At 48.8% G+C, this 23977-nt stretch overlaps 1 protein-coding gene across 1 annotated transcript in view; it reads right to left on the bottom strand.

Moving 5' to 3' along the window:
• LOC124473755 (inositol polyphosphate-5-phosphatase A) overlaps positions 1 to 23977 on the bottom strand; it is a 96493-nt gene that overhangs the window by 45390 nt on the left and 27126 nt on the right. The window contains exons 3-4 of the mRNA XM_047029419.1: positions 21084 to 21188; positions 20632 to 20719 (exon numbers count right to left, since the gene is read on the bottom strand). Of these exons, the coding sequence (XP_046885375.1) occupies positions 20632 to 20719; positions 21084 to 21188 (193 nt within the window). The remainder of the gene's footprint in view (positions 1 to 20631; positions 20720 to 21083; positions 21189 to 23977) is intronic.

The raw sequence follows: 23977 nt of genomic DNA, 5'->3' as shown, positions 1-23977 counted from the left end.
GGGTGTGCGCGTGTGTTCGAAAGAGAGAGAGACACACAAAGAGGACATGCAGTTGACATTTCCAAAACCCCCTGCAGACCAGAGCTCCAGTCGTCCCTGTAGCCTATCTGAGAGGAGCCTCCAGCGGTCCGTCGCCTGGCTGCACGGCCCGCTCCGCTGAGTGCTTTATCAATACCCGCCGCACACGGAAAAATGAGTTGGGACGGAGGGAAAGAGGTACACATTCCTTGACCTTCGGATGGATTTTCTGCATTTAATGTGAAAAATGACCCATAAAGCAAACATAAAAGTAATAATTTTGTGCAAGGTCTAACCTCCATTCCGCCCTGGGGGAGCTTGGTCTGTCCCAGGAGAGTCTCTGCTCCTGTCTCCCAGAGACTCCATCCTGGGCCTCAAGCCCCTGGCACTAAGGTCTGTGAGCAGTGTTTAGAGCACGGACAACATGATGAGAGGGGTTCTGAGGGATACATTAGTGGAGAGAGACAGATCTGGTGTGTCCCTAACCCAGACAGTGCTGTCAGAGGGACATTGTGACTAGGCGTGTTATGAATGCTGTACTGTACCCTGCTCGGAGCCAAATTCCCAAGGGCCTCCACAAGCCTTTTTGCTCTCCCTGTCTAAAATATTAGTCCTCTAGACAGGGAGGATGAAATGTGAAAACGGGCCCGGTTCTGCTTTCTTAACAACTCCCTCCCTCCACAGGAAATTTGCCATTTGTCAAATAGCCCAAACACTCACCCACACACACAGATAGACACTCACTCACGCATGCACACACACAGACAAATAACACACAGCAGTGCAAATAAATACACACTTCAAGACGGCAGCACATAAAGGTGTGTCGTTTCAACATGCACACACATGAATGGAGTCTTCAGATGTTAAAGGTCAGCTACATGCTGTCATGAAGGACCAACGCTCCCATGCATCATCATGCGGCCAGGACACAGAAGCTTCTACAGAAACGTGGAGACTGACTAATGTCTAAACCATTTCATCATTAGTTGCCAAGGAGATCCGTTTTTTGGACCTGCCATGGTATGATCCGTCATCTCCAAGATGCCATAGATCATATCACTGTGTTTAGTTATCATGTCTTTCATGATCCAGGGACATCACCCATTTGATAAGTTTATGGGTGGGGGGTGGGGGGATGGGGAGGGGGGCTTAAACCCTGGTTTACCCAGCAGGCTTGATGGTGTAGGGAGACATCACTTGGTATTCATGTGCCATGCAGTGTTACAGTGAGAAGGCCCTCTGCACCAATACCAATACTGCACAAACAAGGTGTTTGTCATCTGCTGCAGTGAAAACACACCCAGCTGGAGGGGGGAAGCGTCAATAGAGAAAGACTTCAAGTTTTTCAAAACAGAGATACGGATCGAGAAGCCATAGTACACACACACACACACGTGCCACTCGCAGACCCATCAATTGAGTATTCAGAGTATTGAGCCGCTGTGTCTATTATTCATTGGCTGGTGCTGGGGCTTGACTGGATACACAGACAAAACTCTCATTAAAACTTATTCTGTCACTTCTCCTCTTATTTGAAAGCAGAGGCAGGACGTTTCTCCATCGATCATTTCCCTGAAGGAGCCCGCTTCTATGGGGGGAGGGTGGTGTGCAGGTTGAGGGGTGAGGCTGACACAGTGTGGAGAGTTTCAGACAGCCAGAAAAGAGACCTCAGATATAAGGTAAAGTGATGCAATAAAATATCTCCATACTGTATTTCTAATGTTGCACACAAGTTGGGTCCTGATTTCCTAATTGAAAAAAAAAAAAAAAAACTAAAAACTTGGCATGATGCCAGCAAAAGTTTTTTTCTGATCCCTCCTACAAGAGTTGCTACCATTCTGTAGGTACCATAAAGATCTTCTGGACCCAGCCTCCTGCTCATTATTCTAAAACCCCCCGGAACGGGAGCAACATGCACAGCATGATTGATCTTCAAACCGATGATTTTATTATTCTTTTGGAGTAAAATATTATGGATGGGTCTAAACAAGGCGTAATTGGCCAAACCCACGGCAGGAGCCTGACCTGCCAACAATCCAGCCCACTTCCAAGGTTGGCTGCCTCCCTTGGAAATATTGTGCATTAATTTCATTTAGTCTCCCCTCCAACATCCAATGGTAGAAGTTAATTAAATTGCTTGTCCATTGTGTTCATCCACTTACAAAGTTAATGATATTGTGCCTGGGAATTAAAGAGCGTTTTATAAAGCGTGCGGGATGGGAGCTGGCAGCCACTACATTGCCCAGTTGAACCCTGTCAGTCGACGGGCTGGTGGACCCTCTAATTAGCGCTGAAATGGATGCTTCCATCTGCCAATTTCCTGCCACGCTCATCAGTCGTGCCGTCGCTCCCCTAACCTGCCCGCCGGAGGGGTCCAAAGCAATAAAACTGTCACGGCAATGACATTCAACAGAGATGAAAAAAATGAGAAACGGAATGCATGATGTGACTCAGACTTTTAAAAGAGCCTTTTAGAATGCCCGTTCTCCCTGTACAACATCATCGGTTTCTATGCTGCAATACGGATTGAGAAGTTTGATAACTGAATTGAAAGGGTTCGATGCCTCCTGTTTAGGTAAAGTCATAAAAAAAAAAATAGAAAATGACAGCATAACCATTCTGATGTGCGTTTTTGATTAAATCCTTGATTTATCCTTGAACTCAAAGTACCCATTACATTCATTTGAATCAAAACATTATTCTGACATACACTTACTTATTTGCTTCTACATGAAACCTCATTTCCAGTAAGTTAGCAGGGACCCGTAAAAAAAGATTCATGTTTGTATATTTGAACTCCATATTTGCTAATACAGCAGTGCTACTTCAGCAGTTTTTTTTTTTAACGAGGGTATAAAAGATGGGCATCGAAGCTAATTAGATTACACCTGTGGTGTCTGTTATGCTATTGACCCTTAACAGTTAGCCAGTATGCTAGCTAATGGACAGATGCTTCTACATTTCTGGTTGAAGATGTTATATGCTTGCAAAACAATTACAATGAGGTGCAGCGCAAATTAAACATCACAACGTTGAAAACCTAACTTGAAGCAAGAGTTTCTGGCTACTGCAGACATCCTTTTAAGTGACATGAAAATACATCATATTTATGAGAAGAAATTCTCTCTTTTTTTTTTTTTTTTTTTTTTCCCCCTCCTTGAGTCACCACCTTACCGCGGTGGAGGGGTTTGCGTGTCCTAGTGATCCTGGAAGCTATGTTGTCGGGGGCTTCATGCCCCTGGTAGGGTCACCCAAGGCAAACAGGTTCCAGGTGAAAGACCAGACAAAGCGTGGCTCAAAAAACCAACCATGAAGAAATACAACAATGTTCTCAGTTGCCCCTGCCCGGAAGCGGGTCACCGGGGCCCCCCCCTGGAGCCAGGCCCGGGGGTGGGGCTCGATGGCGAGCGCCTGGTGGCCGGGCCTTTTCCCATGGGGCCCGGTCGGGCACAGCCCGAAGAGACAACGTGGGACCCTCTTCCAGTGGGCTCACCATCCGCAGGAGGGGTCATGGGGGTCGGGTGCAGTGTGAGACGGGCGGCGGCCGAAGGCGGGGGCCTTGGCGGTCCGATCCTCGGCTGCAAAAGTTAGCTTTAGGGACGTGGAACGTCACCTCGCTGGCGGGAAAGGAGCCTGAGCTGGTGCGCGAGGTAGAGAGTTTCCGGCTAGATATAGTCGGCCTCGCCTCGACGCACAGCGTGGGCTCCGGAACCAGTCTCCTTGAGAGGGGCTGGACTCTCTTCCACTCTGGAGTTGCCCTTGGTGAGAGGCGTCGAGCTGGGGTGGGAATACTGGTTTCCCCTCGGTTCGGCGCCTGTACATTGGGGTTCACCCCGGTGGACGAGAGGGTAGCCTCCCTCCGCCTTCGGGTGGGGGGACGGGTCCTCACTGTCGTTTGTGCTTATGCACCAAACGGCAGCTCAGAGTACCCACCCTTTTTGGAGTCTCTGGGGGGGGTGCTGGAAAGCGCTCCTCCTGGGGATTCCCTCGTCCTCCTGGGGGACTTCAATGCTCATGTGGGCAATGACAGTGAGACCTGGAGGGGCGTGATTGGGAGGAACGGCCCCCCCGATCTGAACCCGAGTGGTGTTTTGTTGTTGGACTTCTGTGCTAGACACGGTTTGTCCATAACGAACACCATGTTCAAGCATAAGGGTGTCCATATGTGCACCTGGCACCAGGACACCCGAGGTCTCAGTTCGATGATCGACTTTGTAGTCGTGTCATCGGACTTGGGGCCGCATGTCTTGGACACTCGGGTGAGGAGAGGGGCGGAGCTGTCAACTGATCACCACCTGGTGGTGAGTTGGCTTCGATGGTGGGGGAGGACGCCGGTCAGGCCTGGCAGGCCCAAACGTAATGTGAGGGTCTGCTGGGAACGTCTGGCGGAACCCTCTGTCAGAAGGAGCTTCAACTCCCACCTCCGGGAGAGCTTCGATCATGTCTCGGGGGGGGCCGGGGACATTGAGTCCGAATGGGCCATGTTCCGGGCCTCCATTGTTGAAGCGGCTGACCGGAGCTGCGGCCGCAGGGCGGTCGGTGCATGTCGCGGCGGTAACCCTCGGACCCGGTGGTGGACTCCGGAGGTGAGGGATGCCGTCAAGCTGAAGAAGGAGGCCTATCGGACTTTATTGGCTGGTAGGACTCCAGAGGCAGCTGATGTGTACCGGCAGGCCAAGCGGAACGCGGCTTTGGCGGTCGCGGAGGCAAAAACCCGGGCATGGGAGGAGTTCGGCGAGGCCATGGAGAATGACTTCCGAACGGCTTCAAAAAGGTTCTGGACCACCATCCGGCGGCTCAGGAGGGGGAAGCAGTGCTCTGTCAACACTGTATACGGTGGGGATGGTGCGCTGCTGACCTCGACGGGGGACGTCCTGGATCGGTGGAAGGAATACTTCGAAGACCTCCTTAATTCCACCAACACGCTTTCCGACGTGGAGGCAGAGTCTGGGGACATCGGGGGGGGCCCTTCTATCTCTGGGGCTGAGGTCGCCGAGGTGGTTGAAAAGCTCCGCGGTGGCAGGGCCCCTGGGGTGGATGAGGTCCGCCCGGAGTTCCTTAAGGCTCTGGATGTTGTAGGGCTGTCTTGGTTGACACGACTCTGCAACATCGCGTGGACATCGGGGACAGTGCCTCTGGACTGGCAGACCGGGGTGGTGGTTCCCCTCTTTAAAAAGGGGGACCGGAGGGTGTGCTCCAACTTTAGGGGGATCACACTCCTCAGCCTCCCTGGGAAAGTCTATTCAGGGGTCCTGGAGAGGAGGGTCCGTCGGATTGTCGAACCTCGGATTCAGGAGGAGCAATGTGGTTTTCGTCCTGGCCGTGGAACAGTGGACCAGCTTTATACCCTCCGCGGAGTCCTGGAGGGTACATGGGAGTTCGCCCAACCAGTCTACACATGTTTTGTGGATTTGGAAAAGGCGTTCGACCGTGTCCCTCGGGGGCTCATGTGGGGGGTGCTCCGAGAGTACGGGGTACCGGATTTCCTGATCGGGGCTGTCCGGTCCCTGTACGACCGGTGCCAGAGTTTGGTCCGCATTGCCGGTAGTAAGTCGAACTTGTTTCCGGTGAGGGTTGGACTCCGCCAGGGCTGCCCTATGTCACCGATTCTGTTCATTACCTATATGGACAGAATTTCTAGGCGCAGCCAGGGTGTTGAGGGGGTCCGGTTTGGTGACCTCAGGATCGGGTCGCTGCTTTTTGCGGATGATGTGGTCCTGTTGGCTTCATCGGGCCGTGACCTTCAGCTCTCACTGGAGCGGTTCGCAACCGAATGTGAAGCGGCTGGGATGCGAATCAGCACCTCCAAATCTGAGGCCATGGTAATCGACCGGAAAAGGGTGGAGTGCCATCTCCGGGTCGGGGAGGAGATCCTGAACCAAGCGGAGGAGTTCAAGTATCTCGGGGTCTTGTTCACGAGTGAGGGAAGAATGGAGCGCGAGGTCGACAGGCGGATCGGTGCGGCGTCCGCAGTGATGCGGGCTCTGCATCGGTCCGTCGTGGTGAAGAAGGAGCTGAGTCGAAAGGCGAAGCTCTCTATTTACCAGTCGATCTACGTTCCTACCCTCACCTATGGTCACGAACTATGGGTAGTGACCGAAAGAACGAGATCGCGAATACAAGCGGCCGAAATGAGCTTTCTCCGTAGGGTGTCCGGGCTCTCCCTTAGAGATAGGGTGAGAAGCTCGGTCATCCGGGAGGGGCTCAGAGTAGAACCGCTGCTCCTCCGCGTCGAGAGGAGCCAGCTGAGGTGGCTCGGGCATCTGATTAGGATGCCTCCTGGACGCCTCCCTGGTGAGGTGTTCCGGGCACGTCCCACTGGGAAGAGGCCCCGGGGAAGACCCAGGACACGCTGGAGGGACTATGTCTCTCAGCTGGCCTGGGAACGCCTTGGGGTCCCCCAGGAAGAGCTGGCGGAAGTGGCCGGGGGGAGGGAAGTCTGGGCCTCCCTGCTTAGGTCGCTGCCCCCGCGACCCGATCCCCGGACAAGCGGCAGATGACGACGACGACGACGAATTCTCTCTTTTCAACCCACATCTTCAAACAAGACACTGATCTAAATGGCCAGTGTGGTGAATAACTACTTCTTTAAGTAAATGTGTGGCTCGGCGCTAACAAGATCATCTTACTAAAAGGTTACAAAGATGATGAATATTATCTACATTATTAGATTGGCCCTAAGAATCAAAAATCAAAGGCTGTACAACTGAGGCCTCCATTAGTAATTAAAATGACATTACCTCCTCTCCTTCTTTGTTCTGGGCCTGCATGGCTGCCAAGGCCATTATTCAATTGTTTCGGATGCAGGGGGATAAAATGCCTTTAATATACTTATGCTCATTAATGTAAATCATATTTCGCTATGGATGTCCAATAATCAAAAATAATATTTCAACTTGTTTTTTTTTTATAGTTCCCATTAGGGAGAAGAGGCTCATGCAAATGACAGGTCTTTGAGTCCATAGATTTTTCCTCATTCTCTTAGACAAAGCTACTAATGTTGTCGTAGACAGTTCATCAATCTAGATTATGATGTGATTAAATATCTCGCTTATTCATTTAGTTTCATTTGTGATAGACTATTGGATTAGGATCACATAGGCACAGCAACCAACGAACTTTGTTTTAAGCGCTTGCAGGCAGCAAACTTTCTTTGCTTTTCAATAGCTTACTAAGTGAAACAGACTTCATTTTAATATATTGCGGGACATACAACCACACACACACAAACCTCTATCCAACCACTGACATTGGCAACTTGCTTATCAATAATGTTTATTGAGCACCTCGCCATCCCGCTGAGGATGCTGGGATAGCTGTCAGGGCTGTGACGTCACCTGGGGAGGTGATCAGTCACTGCGTGGCCGGAGGCAGCTTTGATTTGGTCACTGTCCCCCACTGGCTTTGGCTGGCCCATGTGGCCTTGCAATGACAAAGTGGTACCCTTGGCTGTCCAATGAGATCCATCTCTATTGCCAAGCTCCACAATGAAATATATTAGTTTGAAGCATATTTGCTGAATCCATCTGTCCCTTCGGAGAGGGATTTATTAGAATGTTCCCCATCGCATCAACAACCCTTCCTCTTCCCTGAATATACACACAACTCTTCCAAACGAAGGCAACCTCGTCTAGCACCTTCAGCCTTTCATAAAACACTTCGATGACAGTGGACTAGTCAAACGTGATCAGAAATGAGGATGTCGTCTCTTAATGGGCGCGAGGTCCGGTCCCATTTCAAACGGCCCGATGGAACGGGACCAACCATGAAACGAGGAGTGCTGTTCCATTTTGAAGTACAGAGGCAAAAAAATCATTTTTTTTTTTTTTTTTTTTTTTAAGAGAGGAAGAAATAAGCAGCTTTCTCTCTGGGTGTCAGTCGGAGGCGTTTTCTGAGCACAAACAGTGACCACAGGACCGTGAAGCTTTAGAGGAGCCGGCAAAACACACGCAGCCACTCGTCTCTGGCTAAGACCCGGTTCGCTCTCTCTTTGTCGTCCTCTTTGTCTTTATGTAAAAACCGATGCTCGCCGATGATGTGTTATGTAAAATTTGTGGGGCTTGATTTAAATGGTTGGATATCCTCCATGCTAGCTTAGTTATACTCCAGTGCATCGCCCCAAGAGCCCCACGGATGCCGTGTGAAAAGCCAAATGTAAATGCAGCCTCAGTTTCTTAGATAACAGAAATTATGTCATGGGACCTTTTTTTTGGGGGGGGGGGGGGGGTGTATTATTACAATAATAACAAATAACCAAAACGACACAGGGGAGGACGTTTCATTCGCAGATGTTCATTCTATAAGTATAGCCGCAGCAACCGGCCCTTTCCTGGGCCCCTGAGCAGGCAGCTTGAGGACCTGTGCCAGGGGCCAGTGACAACACACCCACGTCTGCTCTCCTGGAAATAAAAACACTCACGACTTGGGAGAATAGAGGATTTTTCAGGGGGCCCTTGTTCAGGGGGGACCCCAAGGGCTGCTGGCTCAGGACACATGACTCTCAGGCACTGTATATGATTAGATTAAGGGGTTACAGTATGTCTTTGCTGGATTTGGATAACGTGCTGCGTCTCCGGACAACAAATATGAATCTTTTTCATCCTTGACTGTCCTTGCAGCAGTCACATCCCCATTAAACAGAGGGCTTTTGTTGACGTGTGTGACATACCATTCAAAAGTCAGTAGTAGGGTTTACATAGGAACATACTGCTTCACATGCATCTTCCACAGAGGGACAAGTGGAGACACACAGTAGACAGTTTCGGGAATACTCAGGGGACCCTCTGAAAACCCTTCATCTTCGGCCAAGCGCCAGCTTTGAAAGATGTTTCTCGTAAAGCACAGGAATGTAATTAGGCAATTAAAATTAAGAGGGTTGAATCTAACTAAAAGAGCATAACATCCAATCTAATTACAGCACTCTTTAATGAGCTGGTAATTAGCTAAGGAGTGGTGCACACTAGAAGGCATTGTGGGTGAACTTGTACATCGGGCCTGTTGACTGGGGAAGCCTTTGCGTCAGATTAAAGCTCACTAGGAGAATATTATTTACTGATATACCGTTGTTTCATTTTATACGGCTTTATAAGAAACCAAATCAATGTCCTACACAGGTTCACATAGAGGTTCCTGCAGCTCAATCTGTTTAGTCTAAACCTCCATAGCTTTGCTATATGCAAATTGTGCTAAATCAAGTTGTTTCGATGATTTACTGCACATAAAAAGTTACATTTCACTCCCTCAATTCCAGGCAGGCATGTTTGTCTTGACTAGTGGTCTCGACTTTTGAGGGTCAAATATCTTGCCCATGTATTTTGTACTTGACAACAACACCCAGACAATGAATCATAAACTGGACTGGTCCGCCCTCTAACCAAGCCCCCGCAGCTTTCATCAGGGAAGCTCCACAAGTTCCCCAGCACCATGTCGCTGTTCTACTTCCACCCAGCGACGCCCCTCATCTGCAGGGACCCGTTCTCCAGCTGACCTCCGGAACCTTGGAGAGACTGTATTAATTTTCCTGACAAAAATCAATTGGGATGAGGCCCGGTCCGGGAAAGAAAGGCCTCATTATTGGACCTGCCCAAATCCCACCCCCTCATTGGGAGCACACGGCTCTTTTATGGCCAATAGTTGAACAGCAGTGGTGGCTAGGGGACAAAGGAATTGTTCATTTCCCTGACCCGCTCTCAGAGCCATTCTGAATCAATTGTCATGTGCCCTGTTTAATTCTGTTAGGATATGAGGGGCTAAAACAATTTTGGGTTATTTTATAGGCATTCATCTTTCTGTATTCACAAGGGGTGTGTCATGTGAGTCTAATTTATTCTTTTAAAGACAGCATTGAAGTGACAAGACAGAAAAAAAAGAAAGGAAAATAAATAGTGCGTGTGACTGCAAATGTTCAACCATGTGGACGTAACCAAAAATTGCTCCCCCTATTCATAGCCAGTCGAACACACAGAGATTAAAAATATAACACCATGTGACGACATTGACAAGCGGCCCAGCTTTGCACGGCTACATGCAAGAGGTGGGCAGAGGGGGAGGGAGTCGGGAAAGAGAGCGAGCGCAGTCGGTACGTGTTTAAAATGTGCTGCACAATACCTACTAATTCTATTAAGTGCCTCTGTGGTGGGGAGCTGTGCTTATGGCCTGATGTAAATGGACAGCTGGTTCACTAAACAATGCAAGAGCATTAGAATAAGGTGATTGGATGACGGAGTGGAGTAGAGAGGCGTGGGCTCGGCCACCCCCAGGCCTCTGCCAAGTCCATTATGTGTATTGAAGACATTGCGAGTGCCGCCATAGGTAGGTACGGCAGCCGCTAAAAGAAAGGTGTTGTTTGTTACCCTCATCGTTGGAATGGCTTCCATATCCTCGATATCTAGGTGTAGGTAATACGATGAAAGGAGACCCTCGTGCACGCATCCGACCCCCCCTTCCCCCTTTTCAATCTGCTTTGGGACCTTTGGCTTGTAGGGACCGTTTTTTGTAAACTTTCACAAGGACAGAATTTGGGACTAAACTTTACCTCAAAGCAAAGAAAAATCTGACAGTGAGGGTGGGAAGTGAAGGCAGTTATGGGCAATAGTCAATAGTCAGAGGAATCATTTTTCTTTAACAAAAGCATCATCTGCTATAGACAATTCTCTGCATTGCAGCAATGACTTGAGTATGGCTTCTACAATCTAATTACTAATAATCTAGTAATCTAGTAAAATGCACAGATAAATCTGCTCTTGTATTGAAACACACGCCATAACTCCTTCCTTACTTGTTTGCAGACAGCAGAAGTCTAATCCCAAGAAGGTACCTAGCTTTAAGTGGCACCCTTTAAATGTACTTGTACGTAAGTAAGATAGTTTGAGTTTGTTCTCTCTGGACAGGTGTCAAGAGGTTGTCTCGTGTACTATAATTAGTCAACAACACAGAGGCTAGCTCAAGAAATCCCTTATCCTCCTCCTCCTCGACCTGGCTGAGAAATTGCTGGGATTCAGGCTAACGATTTCTCCTGTGATATTAACCAGCCGTACGTGACATGCTGTGCGCTGGCTCAGATCAATTTCACACGAAGAAAAAAAAAAGTGTCCATCTCTCTCTGAGATGGGGGGGCTTGTGAGCCAGGATGAGAGGGAGCATCACGGACGATGGACACTTACACCGCTGGCGAATGTTTGGATTAGACACTGATGGCTCCCTGAAGATGACCCCCCCCCCCTCCCCTCCTCCCCTCCACAAGGCTGTGTGGCGTTCGTGGCACCTGCCTGGACAGGGACGTGCACGCTGAGGGTGGGGGGATATATATATATATACACTTAGCCAGGAGAAAGGTCAGCCGGGCAGAATGTGGCAGGCAAACACGGTGGCAGGTTGCCTGGGAGGGTCCCTGGGATGAATCACGAGAGAATTGGTGCATGGCAGTGAATGAATAACCCGCCATGGCTCCCCAAACCCCATTATTTCCCTCCTTCTCCGCCGGGCCTGAGATTCATGTCGGCGCATGCTGCCAGTTCATTAGGAGGGGATATCATTCCTCTTCTGCTGCGGCAGGACAGGGCTGCAGGCCCCTGGGGGCCACCCGGCCCTGTTTAATTCCACATCATCCGCTCCACTGAGGGCCTTAATCTCTGCTTGTGTGATCAATACTATATCAGTGTAAATTAAAATGACAATTTTAAAGTAATTAAGGCCGTTAATGCTCGATTCAAATGTCGTTATTTGCACAAGCGGGGACCCGGAGAATATGGGGGTGGTTTTGCGCGTGTGCGCGTGTGTCTAAGTTAGGTTGGGGATAGGTAGGTGGGTGTGGTGGGGGAGAGGGGTGGGGGGGGGAGACGTGCGTGTCCACAGTGACAGGCGAATGCTTTAACTGCACCGTGGCCCCTGTCGCTGTGGCTGCCACTGAGGGGGGCTTAACAAAAGCAGATTAACTCTCCGTCCATGCCGGCCAAGGGACCTCTCCAATTTCAGAGGAGGATAACCCAATTGGAGAAATTTGATTTGTAGAACCAAACCCAATTATGGCGATATTAGATGAGAAGTGGCAGGGAGGGAACGCTTGCTAGAGAAGGAGGAAAAATAAAGGGGTGGCAGAGCAGGGGAGGGGGGGGGAAAGAAAAAACGTACACAATAAAAATGCACTTAACTCCAAAATGAAGCCCAGCAGTAATTGTGTGATTTGATTATTTTTGTCCCCCTCTTCGCCCGATTTTGAAAGGCCATTTAGAGTCATTGTGATAGTTTGAGTGAAATAAATGGGCTCTAACGTAAACCTTCCTTAAGTGTGTGTGTGTGTGTGCGCATTCGGAGCACCTCAGGCAGTTGTCTTATCTGTGTGAGGTGGTGTGTAAGTGAAAGGGGAAATTAGATGATCACACTGTAGAGTGTTATTTACAGAAGCTCATGGCCGCAGGCACAGAGACTAACCCCAAACCACAGACTCCTACCAACCTGACTCACCAATTACACCAATCTGACTGCTTATGGGCCACACTGGGAATTCTAAACCAACTCCCTAAAGGACACACAGAAACACGCGCGCACACGCACAGAGGAAGTCTTACCTCCACTGTGGAAACCCCAAACAGCCTGCACAGAGCACGTTCCCATCCAGCTTCACTAAGTCTCCAGCTCAGAAGCCAAACAGAATTTCCTCCGCGGCTCAGGACACTTCCATATCTCACATTTAGCTGCTAACGAGGCAAGCGCTGACAGACAGAGAGTGGATGTGGTGATTAAGGGAGGCCATTTGCACAGGCCGATGGATCACTTCCGGATCTGTCCAATCGGCCCACCACTGCTATTCCCATGGAAACCAGGTCTTCCAGCTGACCACAATAAGCTTGTACAACCAGTGTCCATAATACAGGTCTACTGTCATAGTATAAGACATTTACTGCATGAGTGGTTAACAGTCTCATTTCATTATATTCCTCTTGGCAGAGTAGCTGTGTTTCAGTACTATGTACAGTTACTCAGATTTGCCCTGGTAAATGCTCGAATACTCATGATTCATGACTGGTCATATTTCCCTGAACTACAGTACAAACTGTTGTGGTTTGTTCGTCCTGTATATCTCAGAGCCCCTATCCTGCGACAGCTATGGACGCCACAGCCCCATGAATTATTAAATGACTGCCAATACGGAAACGATCAGAAAACAGTGCGGTGAAAAACAAAGGCAACCTTTGGGTGTTTAATGAGCTGGGGCGCTGCTCTGCATTTCTGATCAGGCGCTCCAGTGGACACCTGGGGGCCTGGCAGAGACCTGGAGAGGGGGGGGCCTTCTCGCAGCCGAGCGTCCAGGCGGTCCGATCCATCAGGGTGTCTGTTAGATGGTGTTTGTGGAGCAGGCCTTATTAATTATCAGCTCGTTTGGAGAGGCTGGGGGTGGCAAGAGCTCCATGGCAATCAATGCCAACTGTCACTTCAGGACAATTGCAGCAAAGGAGATTAAGATCAATTTGACGCTGGAGACATGATCAATTTGATGCCGTTTCCGCAACAGGACAGGGCAAGTGGGATCGTCTAGGAAATGGAGATACAGGAAGGTGTGGTCTCCTTGGTTATGGACAGTTCATCCATAGCACCGCTTCCACTAGCACGCTATCTCTGCTAAATGACATAGTACGAATACGTATCAGCAAAATTACAGGTCAACTCGGCAACAAATGAATTACAGAAGCAGCCAAATCAAAATGACATTTTTAAACGGAGAGAACAATCAATTGGATCCCTAACAGCTGTACAACATTATGAACACAAGGTGAAAGTGGGGGAGCAGGTGAAATATGACGCTGTTCCTGAGGGCGTAATCTGTTGCACAAGCAGATAGGCAACAATCTGATCCACATGTTAATAAAGGCGCCTTACAGGCGCCGTTTAACACCGAATCACACACACATCAACATCTGTCAGCCTGGCACACACATTATAATCACATCGTTCACTCACAGATGCACAGACACGAGAAACTGTTACTCAGACATCACACTGGTCATTACGATAGGAATATATCATCAGTACAATAACAAAGTAGGAGCAAGATAAGATGTCTACAGTGAGTATGAATATTCTTAGAATGTGTTAGGGTTAGCGTTTATAATTGTGAGAGGGTTACTATTACTTTTTTAAAGGGAGACAAAGTCAGTGTGTGTGTGTGTGTCAATGTTGCATCGCAGGTCTTTGGGGGGCTTGCTGAAGGGAGGGGGTATGTCTTCTCTGTAGTGCTGGGCTGTGAGAGGCCTCTATAGCTGGAGGATTATGGAAATCAAACCAGAGAGATTAGCTAATGGGGATATAATGGCCAGTGTCTGCCTGGGTCAGTTGGGCCATGCAAATGAACTGCTAGCGCCAGCACTAGCGCCACTGTGGGGAGAATCAATATCAACGCCAGAGTAGCTTTCACCAGGAGAACTGTTCCCCACAGGAGAACCATGGAACCGTTGGCAACCATCATCTCCCTGATGTCAGCATGCAGCATGTGATCCTCTCTCTCTCTTTCTCCACAGAGACGGCTTCTGTTCTAAACCCCCTCTCTAAGTTCCAAGAAATATCTACAAACCTGACTATGAAAGACACATGTTCTTCAGAATTTAGAATTCCCAGGAAGTAGTCAATTTTTGTTTAGATTTGTGACATTGTCCCATTATGTGGTATTGAAACTACTTAACCCAGGTCAGAATTGTGTGGAGGGGAGATGGGTAGTGATTAAGTTAATTCTTTGTCAACGAAAACTGGACATCTTTCAAAGAATATTAGAGATCCAATTTTTACATGTCAGAGAATTCTTATTTCGATTTGCGGCGAGGCGAGGCGGTTTAGAGTGGTGGCCTTCCACATGCATGGCCTCTCCCCTCTCATTTTGCTTCCTGCTCAGTGCTCACTAGGTATGTCCGACCATTCATCAGGACCCAGACAGGGGACACCTCTTGCCTGTTCACAAATGCATGGGAGCAGGCCATAAAATTAACCTTGTGGCAATTGTTTTCCCACCCGTTCCATGGCCCACTGGCAGCTCATCTGTTCAACAGCAAGAAATAAAAGTCAAGCTCAGATGCGCAAAAAATTATGACTGAGGAAATTGAACTGAGCCCAGCTGAAGCCAGATTATACAGTCAAGACCCAATCAATCAACAGCAGAGTGGATGGAGGAGCAACTTCCTGGTTGGCTCATTTGAGGGAACAATAGGGAACATAGCCAGGCAGTCGAGTGAGATGTTGCTAAGGATTCTGGGGGATGTAGAAGAGATGAGATGGGCAGATGTATTTACAGTCTGGCCAACCAGCATCACTGACCCTGCCCTGTCTCTTGGGGATGGGTGAGGAAGGGGGAGAGGGGGGGATGGAGGGAGGAAGGAGGGCGGGAGGGAGGGAGGGACGTTAAAAAAAATCCTTCAGAGGGTGTTTATTTGCTCTCAACACCTCCTCGGCGATCAATATTTTTAATTTGGGTCCGAGTTATTATTTTTCACATCACTGCGCTGGGGAGCAGAGTAAAGTGGCTCATATTTTAGCGCTAAAAAGATCGATATGACAGGCTCACCTTCACTCTGCCCCCCTCACCGGCTGGGGGGCAACACATCATAACGTACGGTGGGGGAGGAGGAGGGGGGGGGGCAGCACGCTGGAATCACATCATTATCTGTGCCTGTCGACCCCCCACCCCCTCCAAACAACCACCCCAACCCACACACACACACACACACCCTAAAAAAACACACCACCAGGACAGGGCTGATTTACTCCCCAGTCAGATCCTGCGGCCCCCACTAAACCAATCTCACCATACACAAACACTTTATCAGAGCACAGTTTATGAGGGGTGGACTGTGTGTGTGTGTGTGTCTCTACAATAGTATGTCAGATGCTCATCGTGGTGATGGGCTGGAGGAGGGCACAGACTCAGTTTCGTAGATTAGGCTCCTTGTAATAAATGCATCAATTTCTCTGCGTCTGTACACAATCCATTAATTATATATACATTTTCCACCCAAAAAATATTCCAGGGAGCCAGAGTCTGCTCTCCCTTCCTCATAATTCACGTCTGATGGCAGATTCATTGATTGTCGCTCAACACATCCTCAGAGAGAGTATGTGAGTGTGTGTGTGTGTGTGTCCATGTGTGCGCTCGTGGGTGTGAGTGAGTGTTTGTATGCACTTATGTGCATGCCCTGAGTGCATGAGTGATGGCGAGGTAGAGTTATGGCCCAACAATATTACTGCTCTGACATCTACTCCATTCAAATGGCCTCGGTCTGCTCTGTACTTCTCACCATATTGAAATAAGAGCGTTTAGATTTCGTTAGCCATATTTTAACCTGCTTATGCTCTCGGCACAGTCTCACAAACGCACAGAGAGGAGAACATGGGGAGGGGGGAGGGCGGATCTGCCCCGCAAGTCCCGCTCGTTAACCTGCGTGTGTAAAACCAGTGTTGCGACCCCCTCACTCTGACCCCACTCTGTGTGTGTGTGTGTGTGTGTGTGTGAGAGTGTGCGCACGTACGTATGTGTGTCTAAATGGCTTCTAAAAGGGTAAAGCAGGGAACTACCCCCTCTTGGCTAGTATAAAAGTAGGTAGGGCCGCGTCGAGGAAATACGCTTTGAGTGTAGTTGACACAATTGGAATGAAATGCATGCGTACACACTCCCTAACACACGTAACGCCTGCACACACACACACACACACACACACACACACAGGGACGCCCCTGTCAGCGCAGAGGGACACTAAGTGTTCATAAATTCCCGTGGTGGGCTGAGCCGAACGTCGAGGGTGCAGGTTTGATGATTGCATTAGAGCGTGCTGCTGGAGGGAGGAATTAGGGCCTTTGGATTTTGCGGCAGGCTGAGGTGTCGCTGGCAGCCCCATGACACGGCTGGAACAGAGCCTGGGACTGAGGGAAGACGAGCATGGCACAACATGGCTGGAACAGAGCCTGGGACTGAGGGAAGACGAGCACGGCACGACACGCTACACAATACGCTCCACCACGACCACCCCATCCCAGACTGCCCGGGGAGGAAAGGACCACACACACGTCTTTTCTCCCAGCCACAGACAGAGCCTCTGGATGGACCGAACCACTGCTGAGGATCAGAGGGGGGCAGAACTGAAGTACTTTTTTTTGGGGGGGGGGGGGGGGGATAGGAGAAAGGAGGCAAAGTTATAAGATTACTAAATGCTTTGTGTGCCTGTTGTTGTCGCGGTGTAGACCGTGAAGACCTTGGACAAAACAATCAACTGATGCTGATAAGCCAAAGTGATTGCAGTGTTTGTGGATTGTGTGCATGTTGGCCTACATTTTAGTAGTTTGTTCGCTCTGTGTGTGTGTGTATACTATGCATGTATACTGTGCATGTGTGGGAACTAACTGGATAGACAGAGTTGATGGGAGAGTGCTGTCTCTCAGGGTGACAACACCCCCCTGCCCTCTGCGTCTCTCCAGCGCGAGAGGGGAAATCCAATCAGAGCGTCCACACAGCAGCCGTCAGGTCCAGCACCCAGCACACACCACCTAAACTGATTAAGGTGACATGACGGGCCGCAGCTGCTAGGAGACCGACCACACACACACGCACGCATACACACACACACACAGTGGTAACGAAGCAGCTTCCTTCCTGTCAGACCTCAGAGTCTGATTTATCCTCTCTCGGCCGCCTCTCACTCCTGTCCTGTAGACCAAGACGCCTTTAATTTCCCATTAAAATGCCCTGGAACAACTGAGGGCTGAGTGTACGGGGGGGATGTAGGGATGTGTCTGTGCGAGTGCGTGTGCGAGTGCGAGTGCGAGTGCGAGTGCGAGTGCGAGAGAGAGAGAGAGAGAGAGAGAGAGAGAGAGAGAGAGAGAGAGAGAGAGAGAGAGAGAGAGAAAGTGCCGGGGCATTCAATGAATCTTGTAAAGGTTCCCCCCATAAGGAAGGTATGAGCAAAGAAAGAAGCATGCAGGTACAGGCGTGTGTGTATTATGTGGGAGAGTGTGTGCGTGTCAGGCGATGATACGCATTAGTGAACATCATTCCACATGAGGCCCCAGGGCTGGGCCCATGATAAATATTAATGGCCTGGAACAAGTGGATTGGGAGTTGAGTTATCAGGGCGGGCTTTCCTAATTGACATTTTACCTGCTGTATACCTTAACAGGGCTGTAAAACACCAGACCTGGCCGTAGCCAGAGAGGGACGTGTCACTCAAGGCCTCCCCACTTCTTCCCCATCTCCCCGGGGAAGAGAAGTGTGGAGGCTGCCCTGCTGGCCTGGATCCTTCCACTGTCAACATTAACCAAGCTTGGCTGGAGATAACACAGCTAGATGTACCAGCTGGGCTGCTCTGTCCTGCTCTGTCCTGCTCTGTCCTGCTCTGTCCTGCTGTGTCCTGCTGTGTCCTGCTGTGTCCCCGCTGTGTCCCCGCTGTGTCCTGCTCTATCCTGCTCTATCCAGCTGTGTCCTGCTCTATCCAGCTGTGTCCTGCTCTATCCAGCTGTGTCCTGCTCTATCCAGCTGTGTCCTGCTCTATCCAGCTGTGTCCTGCTCCAGCCTGCTGTGTCCTGCTGTGTCCTGCTCCAGCCTGCTGTGTCCTGCTCTATCCTGCTCTATCCAGCTGTGTCCTGCTCTATCCAGCTGTGTCCTGCTCTATCCAGCTGTGTCCTGCTCTATCCAGCTGTGTCCTGCTCTATCCAGCTGTGTCCTGCTCCAGCCTGCTGTGTCCTGCTGTGTCCTGCTCCAGCCTGCTGTGTCCTGCTTTAGCCTGCTTTGTCCTGCTCTAGTCTGGCTTTGGTGAGAGCATGTAGGATTCAGAGAGAGACAGACAGAAAAAGTGGCAACCTGACTCCTGAGGTAGTGAGGAATGCACCTGAAGACAGTACAGTACAGAGCCACCTGTGTCCCTACTCTGTGATATCCTGCCTCCTGGGTGTACAGCCCTCTTTGACTCTGACACATTCAGCGGTTTGGTGAGCATGCTTCCATCTGGAATGTAATTAAACGGTCCCAGAGAAGATCATAATCACACACACACACACACAATAGCCAGTTCCAAAGAAAACACAGACACCACTTAAAGCCAGTTCCAAAGAAAACACATTCACACACACACACACAACTGCCATTTCCAAACACACACTTACACACAAACCCAGAGCCCGACACACATGCTGTGTGTCAACTTACATTATCTGAGAATTGACAGACGGAACAGACAACAAACAACTACCTCCCGCAGAGAAAAATCGAAGGTTGCAAAATCAAACACGAGTGATGTCATCCAGGCTAAATGGCAAGCCCTGAGTGAGGAGTCTCTTCATATTTACAAATGCCAGAGATTTCGATATCTAACATCATACAAGACACATCTGGTGTCTCTCTTCTGCAAGTTGATTTACAGAGGCACAACTGCATTCTGCATCCGTGGTGTGGGAATTAAAAAGTAAATGTGAGTCTGAAACAAATTTAAATAAGCAGCTATCCTTTTCAATTCACTGATACACAGAGTTAATTATTTCCACAAAAGGCCAACGTTTGTAATACGTCCCTTAATATGTTTATGAAAAGAGCAGATTTGTCTCGGGACGGTGTGATTTATGAGTGTTTGTTGTCGAGGGGAGCAGTGTACCGTGGTGATATCAGATACTGACAAGAATCCTAACTGCTGCTGTTCAGTTGCCCCGACTACACTGTGTGGTAGTCAGTATCTAAATCCCACCAATTCATCTGCTCGGCTCCCTCTGTGGCATGCGGCTTAACTCTCACCTGCTCCGAGTCTCCTGGTAAATTTACTGATAAACAATATTCTGAACTGAATAAAGAGTGTTATAAAGTGGGTGTTTGAGTGTCAGAGAGAGAGAGAGAGAGACCAGAGAGAGAGAGAGACCAGAGAGAGAGAGAGAGAGAGAGAGAGAGAGAGAGAGAGAGAGAGAGAGAGAGAGAGAGAGAGAGAGAGAGACAGAGAGAGAGAGACATAGAGAGAGACAAAGAGAGAGACAAAGAGAGAGACAGAGAGAGCTGAAGCTGGAATCATGACTGAGTATCTGGCTCCACCAAGTGGCCAACACATGCGACTGCCTTTGTGGTAGCACCACTTATACATGTGACAGCATTTAAAGTGGACTAACCCTAACTGATTTACTGAGGGAAAAAGTCTGGTCAAAAGCCTGTGGCAACTTGATTAAAATATTCTGCAACTTCCAATATATAACAAGTTTTTATTTGACATTTTTTTTACATATGAGCAATGACCAGTTGTGTTTGGAAAGGCAGGATGGTATGAAGACTGGAGAGCAGACAGGTATATGCTATCCAACGAAAACATTTACCCAGCAATATAGTTTTAAAGTCAAGAACTGTGCAGATTTCTGAGAATTCAGTCTCATTTGAAATACCCTAGCACCATCTTGTGGTTCTGCACTATTACTGCAGGTCCAGAAAAAACCTGTCTATCCCAACCCTACAACACCAAAAGAGCTGCTACTCATGACCTGGTATGACTTTGTGATGGATATTATTGACAGTGGCTGAACTAAGTGCTCTTTGATGTTGCCCGCCCTTCCCTCAAAAAGCATGAACAAGGTCTCAGCATGGCCAATGGACCAGCGATTCGTGGCACTCACTGTGAAATGCTCCTGGGATTTGTAGTTTTCATCGAGGTAGACGCGGGCTCTGTTGTACTCCTTCATGGCATCACTGGACAGCAGCTCTCTAATAGAGGAAACACACACAGAGTCGCAAAAACAGCATATTTTCTAGCGTTATATCAACAATCAATCTGATACCATACCTTCACTATTAACACACAATATTCAAAACGCCTCAAATAACAGATGTTGATCTGAATGTCAGTGTTTTTCATGCAATTTCCTCTGTGTATGAACATACCCTAGCCTACGGGAACAATTTAAACTTCTAAATGTATGTGGCGTGTTTGAGACGTCACCAGAGGGGGAGTTATAATCATGTGACACCAGTCACCTCTAGCAGAGATGGAAGGAAAGTGGATGCAGCCTCAGAACGTCATGTAGTGTGACACACACACACACACACACGAGGATTCAAGGGGACTTACTTGACGAAACAGTCCACATGTGTCATGGAAGCTTCGTAGTTCTTGCCGCCGACCTCTTGACAGTGCACAGCTATGAAGTGGGGCTTGTGTGTGTGGACAGTCTGGGATGGGGGAGGAGGAAAGGGGACAGGGTTAACAGGATATGGAACTCGCTGATCTCTTCACTCGCACCCCCCACCAGCTCAGACCACCACGGGTGGGAGCTGGATGAGACCCTGATGTCTTCATGACGTGCTACAGCTTTATCGCTACAGTACCCACGCACACACACACACTTACACACACACACTTACACACAGAGACATATGGATGGTCTGTGTTGAGATTGAATGCAGAATAAGGTTGAATGGCAAAACTAGGTTTAATATGATGTGGTGGAAAATAAGCCGTTTCATTCATTCATTCGCTTAGATTATCATCAAATTGACTGGATGCAAATAATTTCCATCAGTAACAATAACCAGAAAGCCCCCTCTAGAGTCACATGACCTGCACCCCATCTCCCCCCCCTCACCCCACCTCCACTACGAGGTGTTTGTGAGTGCACTGGACGAGTGTTCCAAGGTGCCGACCCATTATTGGAAAATCCATAGAGAACTGAATTACAGCACTCATAGGCACTCACAAGTTGGCCGGTGGATAGTGGGGCAGGGGCCGTAGATCAATGTCACCCAGGATATGTTGCCCCCTTGGGGGTGTTAGGCCTGGGACAGCCCCAGGACCAGAGGCCTACCCCCACCGACCCCCAAGACCCCAGGTTGCATTATGCACTACAAGCCAAATCAAATCAAAGTAATGTATGGCAATAACACTATGGATTTTCCATCAACCCATGGCTTGTCACTTAGCTGGATGACCCAGGAACCGGGCTCTAGAAACACAGGTTCTCAAACTTGAAAGATTAGTGAACCTATCAGCTTCCACTGAAAAGGTCATGAGCTTCAAGGAGCTTTAGTCAACCAATACCGTGTGTGTGTGTGTGTGTGTGTGTGTGTGTGTGTGTGTGTGTGAGTGAGTGTGTGTCTCAAGTGTACAGCATGCTGTTTGTTTTTTCCAAACCATAAAACCAGCTTCACACACATTCAAGATCAGAAACTAATTAAATCAATGATTCAAACATTGGTCTGATCAAACAAATGGTAAAAAAAAACCAAAACAACTAAAGCCCCACTACTCACCTTAACATTTCCCCAAACAACTACCCCAGCACAGTATGTCAGTTGGTATCTGCGTTTCTGTTCATTAAAGCTTCACCGTGGCCTTCCCTTTATTAATAGCCCTAAACACAGAGGCAGTAAAATGCCAGGCTATAAAACTTGTGTACACACTCATACCAGCTTTAAGACCCAGGAAGCCTGGCTGACGAGGAGGAACTCCCTCTGAGACACACCACGCAGAGGAGTGACGCTGCTGCCCCCCCCCACCCCCCCTCTTGCTGCCATCTAGGATGTCGTGAGGACAGTGAGATGTTTGACAAAGAGGTGTTCCTCCACCCCCTCTCCCTCCCCACTTCCTCCTCCTCCCACGACCTAACACTTCTCTTCCACCATCCTGACAGTGTTTGAAGTGCCAGGAGCACCCAAGTCCCTGTGGGCGGTATATCCCGCTTCTGTGGAATCGTTAACTTAAGACTGTGGACTCGGTGGCTGTATTTGATGGCCAAACAAAGTCATGGAATCACATTTCAGAATGATCCTAATGTAGAAGCCACAGGGCTCCTTGTTTGACCTGTCAGTATAGGTAACAGCTAACAACTATACAGAGACATAATGGGCCGAACAACAGTGACAATATGAGAGGGATAGTCATCATCATAGGCCATCATTGTGAATGAGGATCGATTTGATCATATTCTGCCACCATCAGGTGGCCTACTTCTCAATAGCAGTGTGGATTTGATAGGAGAGAAGGGGTGTGTGTTTGTGTGTGTGTGTGTTCGCGAGCGCGAGCTGTCGTTCAGGTGTGTGCGTTGTGATTAGAGCATTTAAAATGGGCTTGTTTTTAATGGATTCATTGTCCATTTGATGCTTTCCACACTGCAAACATTTGCACAAACCAGCATTCAAGCATAAAAGCAATGCACACATACAAAGGTGTGCAAATACCACAAACACACAGTGCAGTGAGTCTACAACAGGCCTATGTGTTTAGGAACATCCAGACAGAGGGCATTTAATAAACAGAAATGTGAGGAGGCTGAGTCCTATTACATGCTCTCTGTTTGGTGGAAAATAATGTAAAGAAAGAGAAGTAAGGGGGGGTGGAGGGGGACGAGTATTGATAGAACGAGTGAGTGAGTGAGTGAGTGAGTGAGTGAAGGATAGAGGGCTGTCTGATCTGACACACGTTTGGGAAGTGGGACACGTACACTCTAACAATCTGCTGCACCTTCACTCTCCAGTCAACACAGAGACAGAGAGAGAGAGAGAGAGAGAGAGAGAGAGAGAGAGAGAGAGAGAGAGAGAGAGAGAGAGAGAGAGAGAGAGAGAGAGAGAGAGAGAGACAGAGAGAGACACAGAGAGAGAGAGAGAGAGAGAGAGAGAGAGAGAGAGAGAGAGAGAGAGAGAGAGAGAGAGAGAGAGAGAGAGAGAGAGAGAGAGAGAGAGAGAGAGAGAGAGAGAGAGAGAGTGAAAAAGGTGAGAAACAGATGGTGAGAGAGACACAGACAGACAGACAGACAGACAAACGACAGAAGACAGAGACAGACAGAAAACACAGAGACAGACAGACAGACAGAGAGACAGACAGGCAGAAAAACAAAGTAGTAGTGATAACCCACTGGCCCGTGGTTTTAAGAGTGCTTTCCAATGCAAATAAACGGTATGATTGTTCAACTGCAACTCAATATCAGAGTGTATACTTGTGATAAGGTACTTACTATAAGCTCTATTAGT

Source organism: Hypomesus transpacificus, chromosome 11 (assembly GCF_021917145.1).
Source record: "Hypomesus transpacificus isolate Combined female chromosome 11, fHypTra1, whole genome shotgun sequence".
Lineage (NCBI taxonomy): Eukaryota > Metazoa > Chordata > Actinopteri > Osmeriformes > Osmeridae > Hypomesus > Hypomesus transpacificus.
Note: the sequence above shows the minus strand (reverse complement) of the source record. Positions and strands in the feature narration are given on the sequence as shown.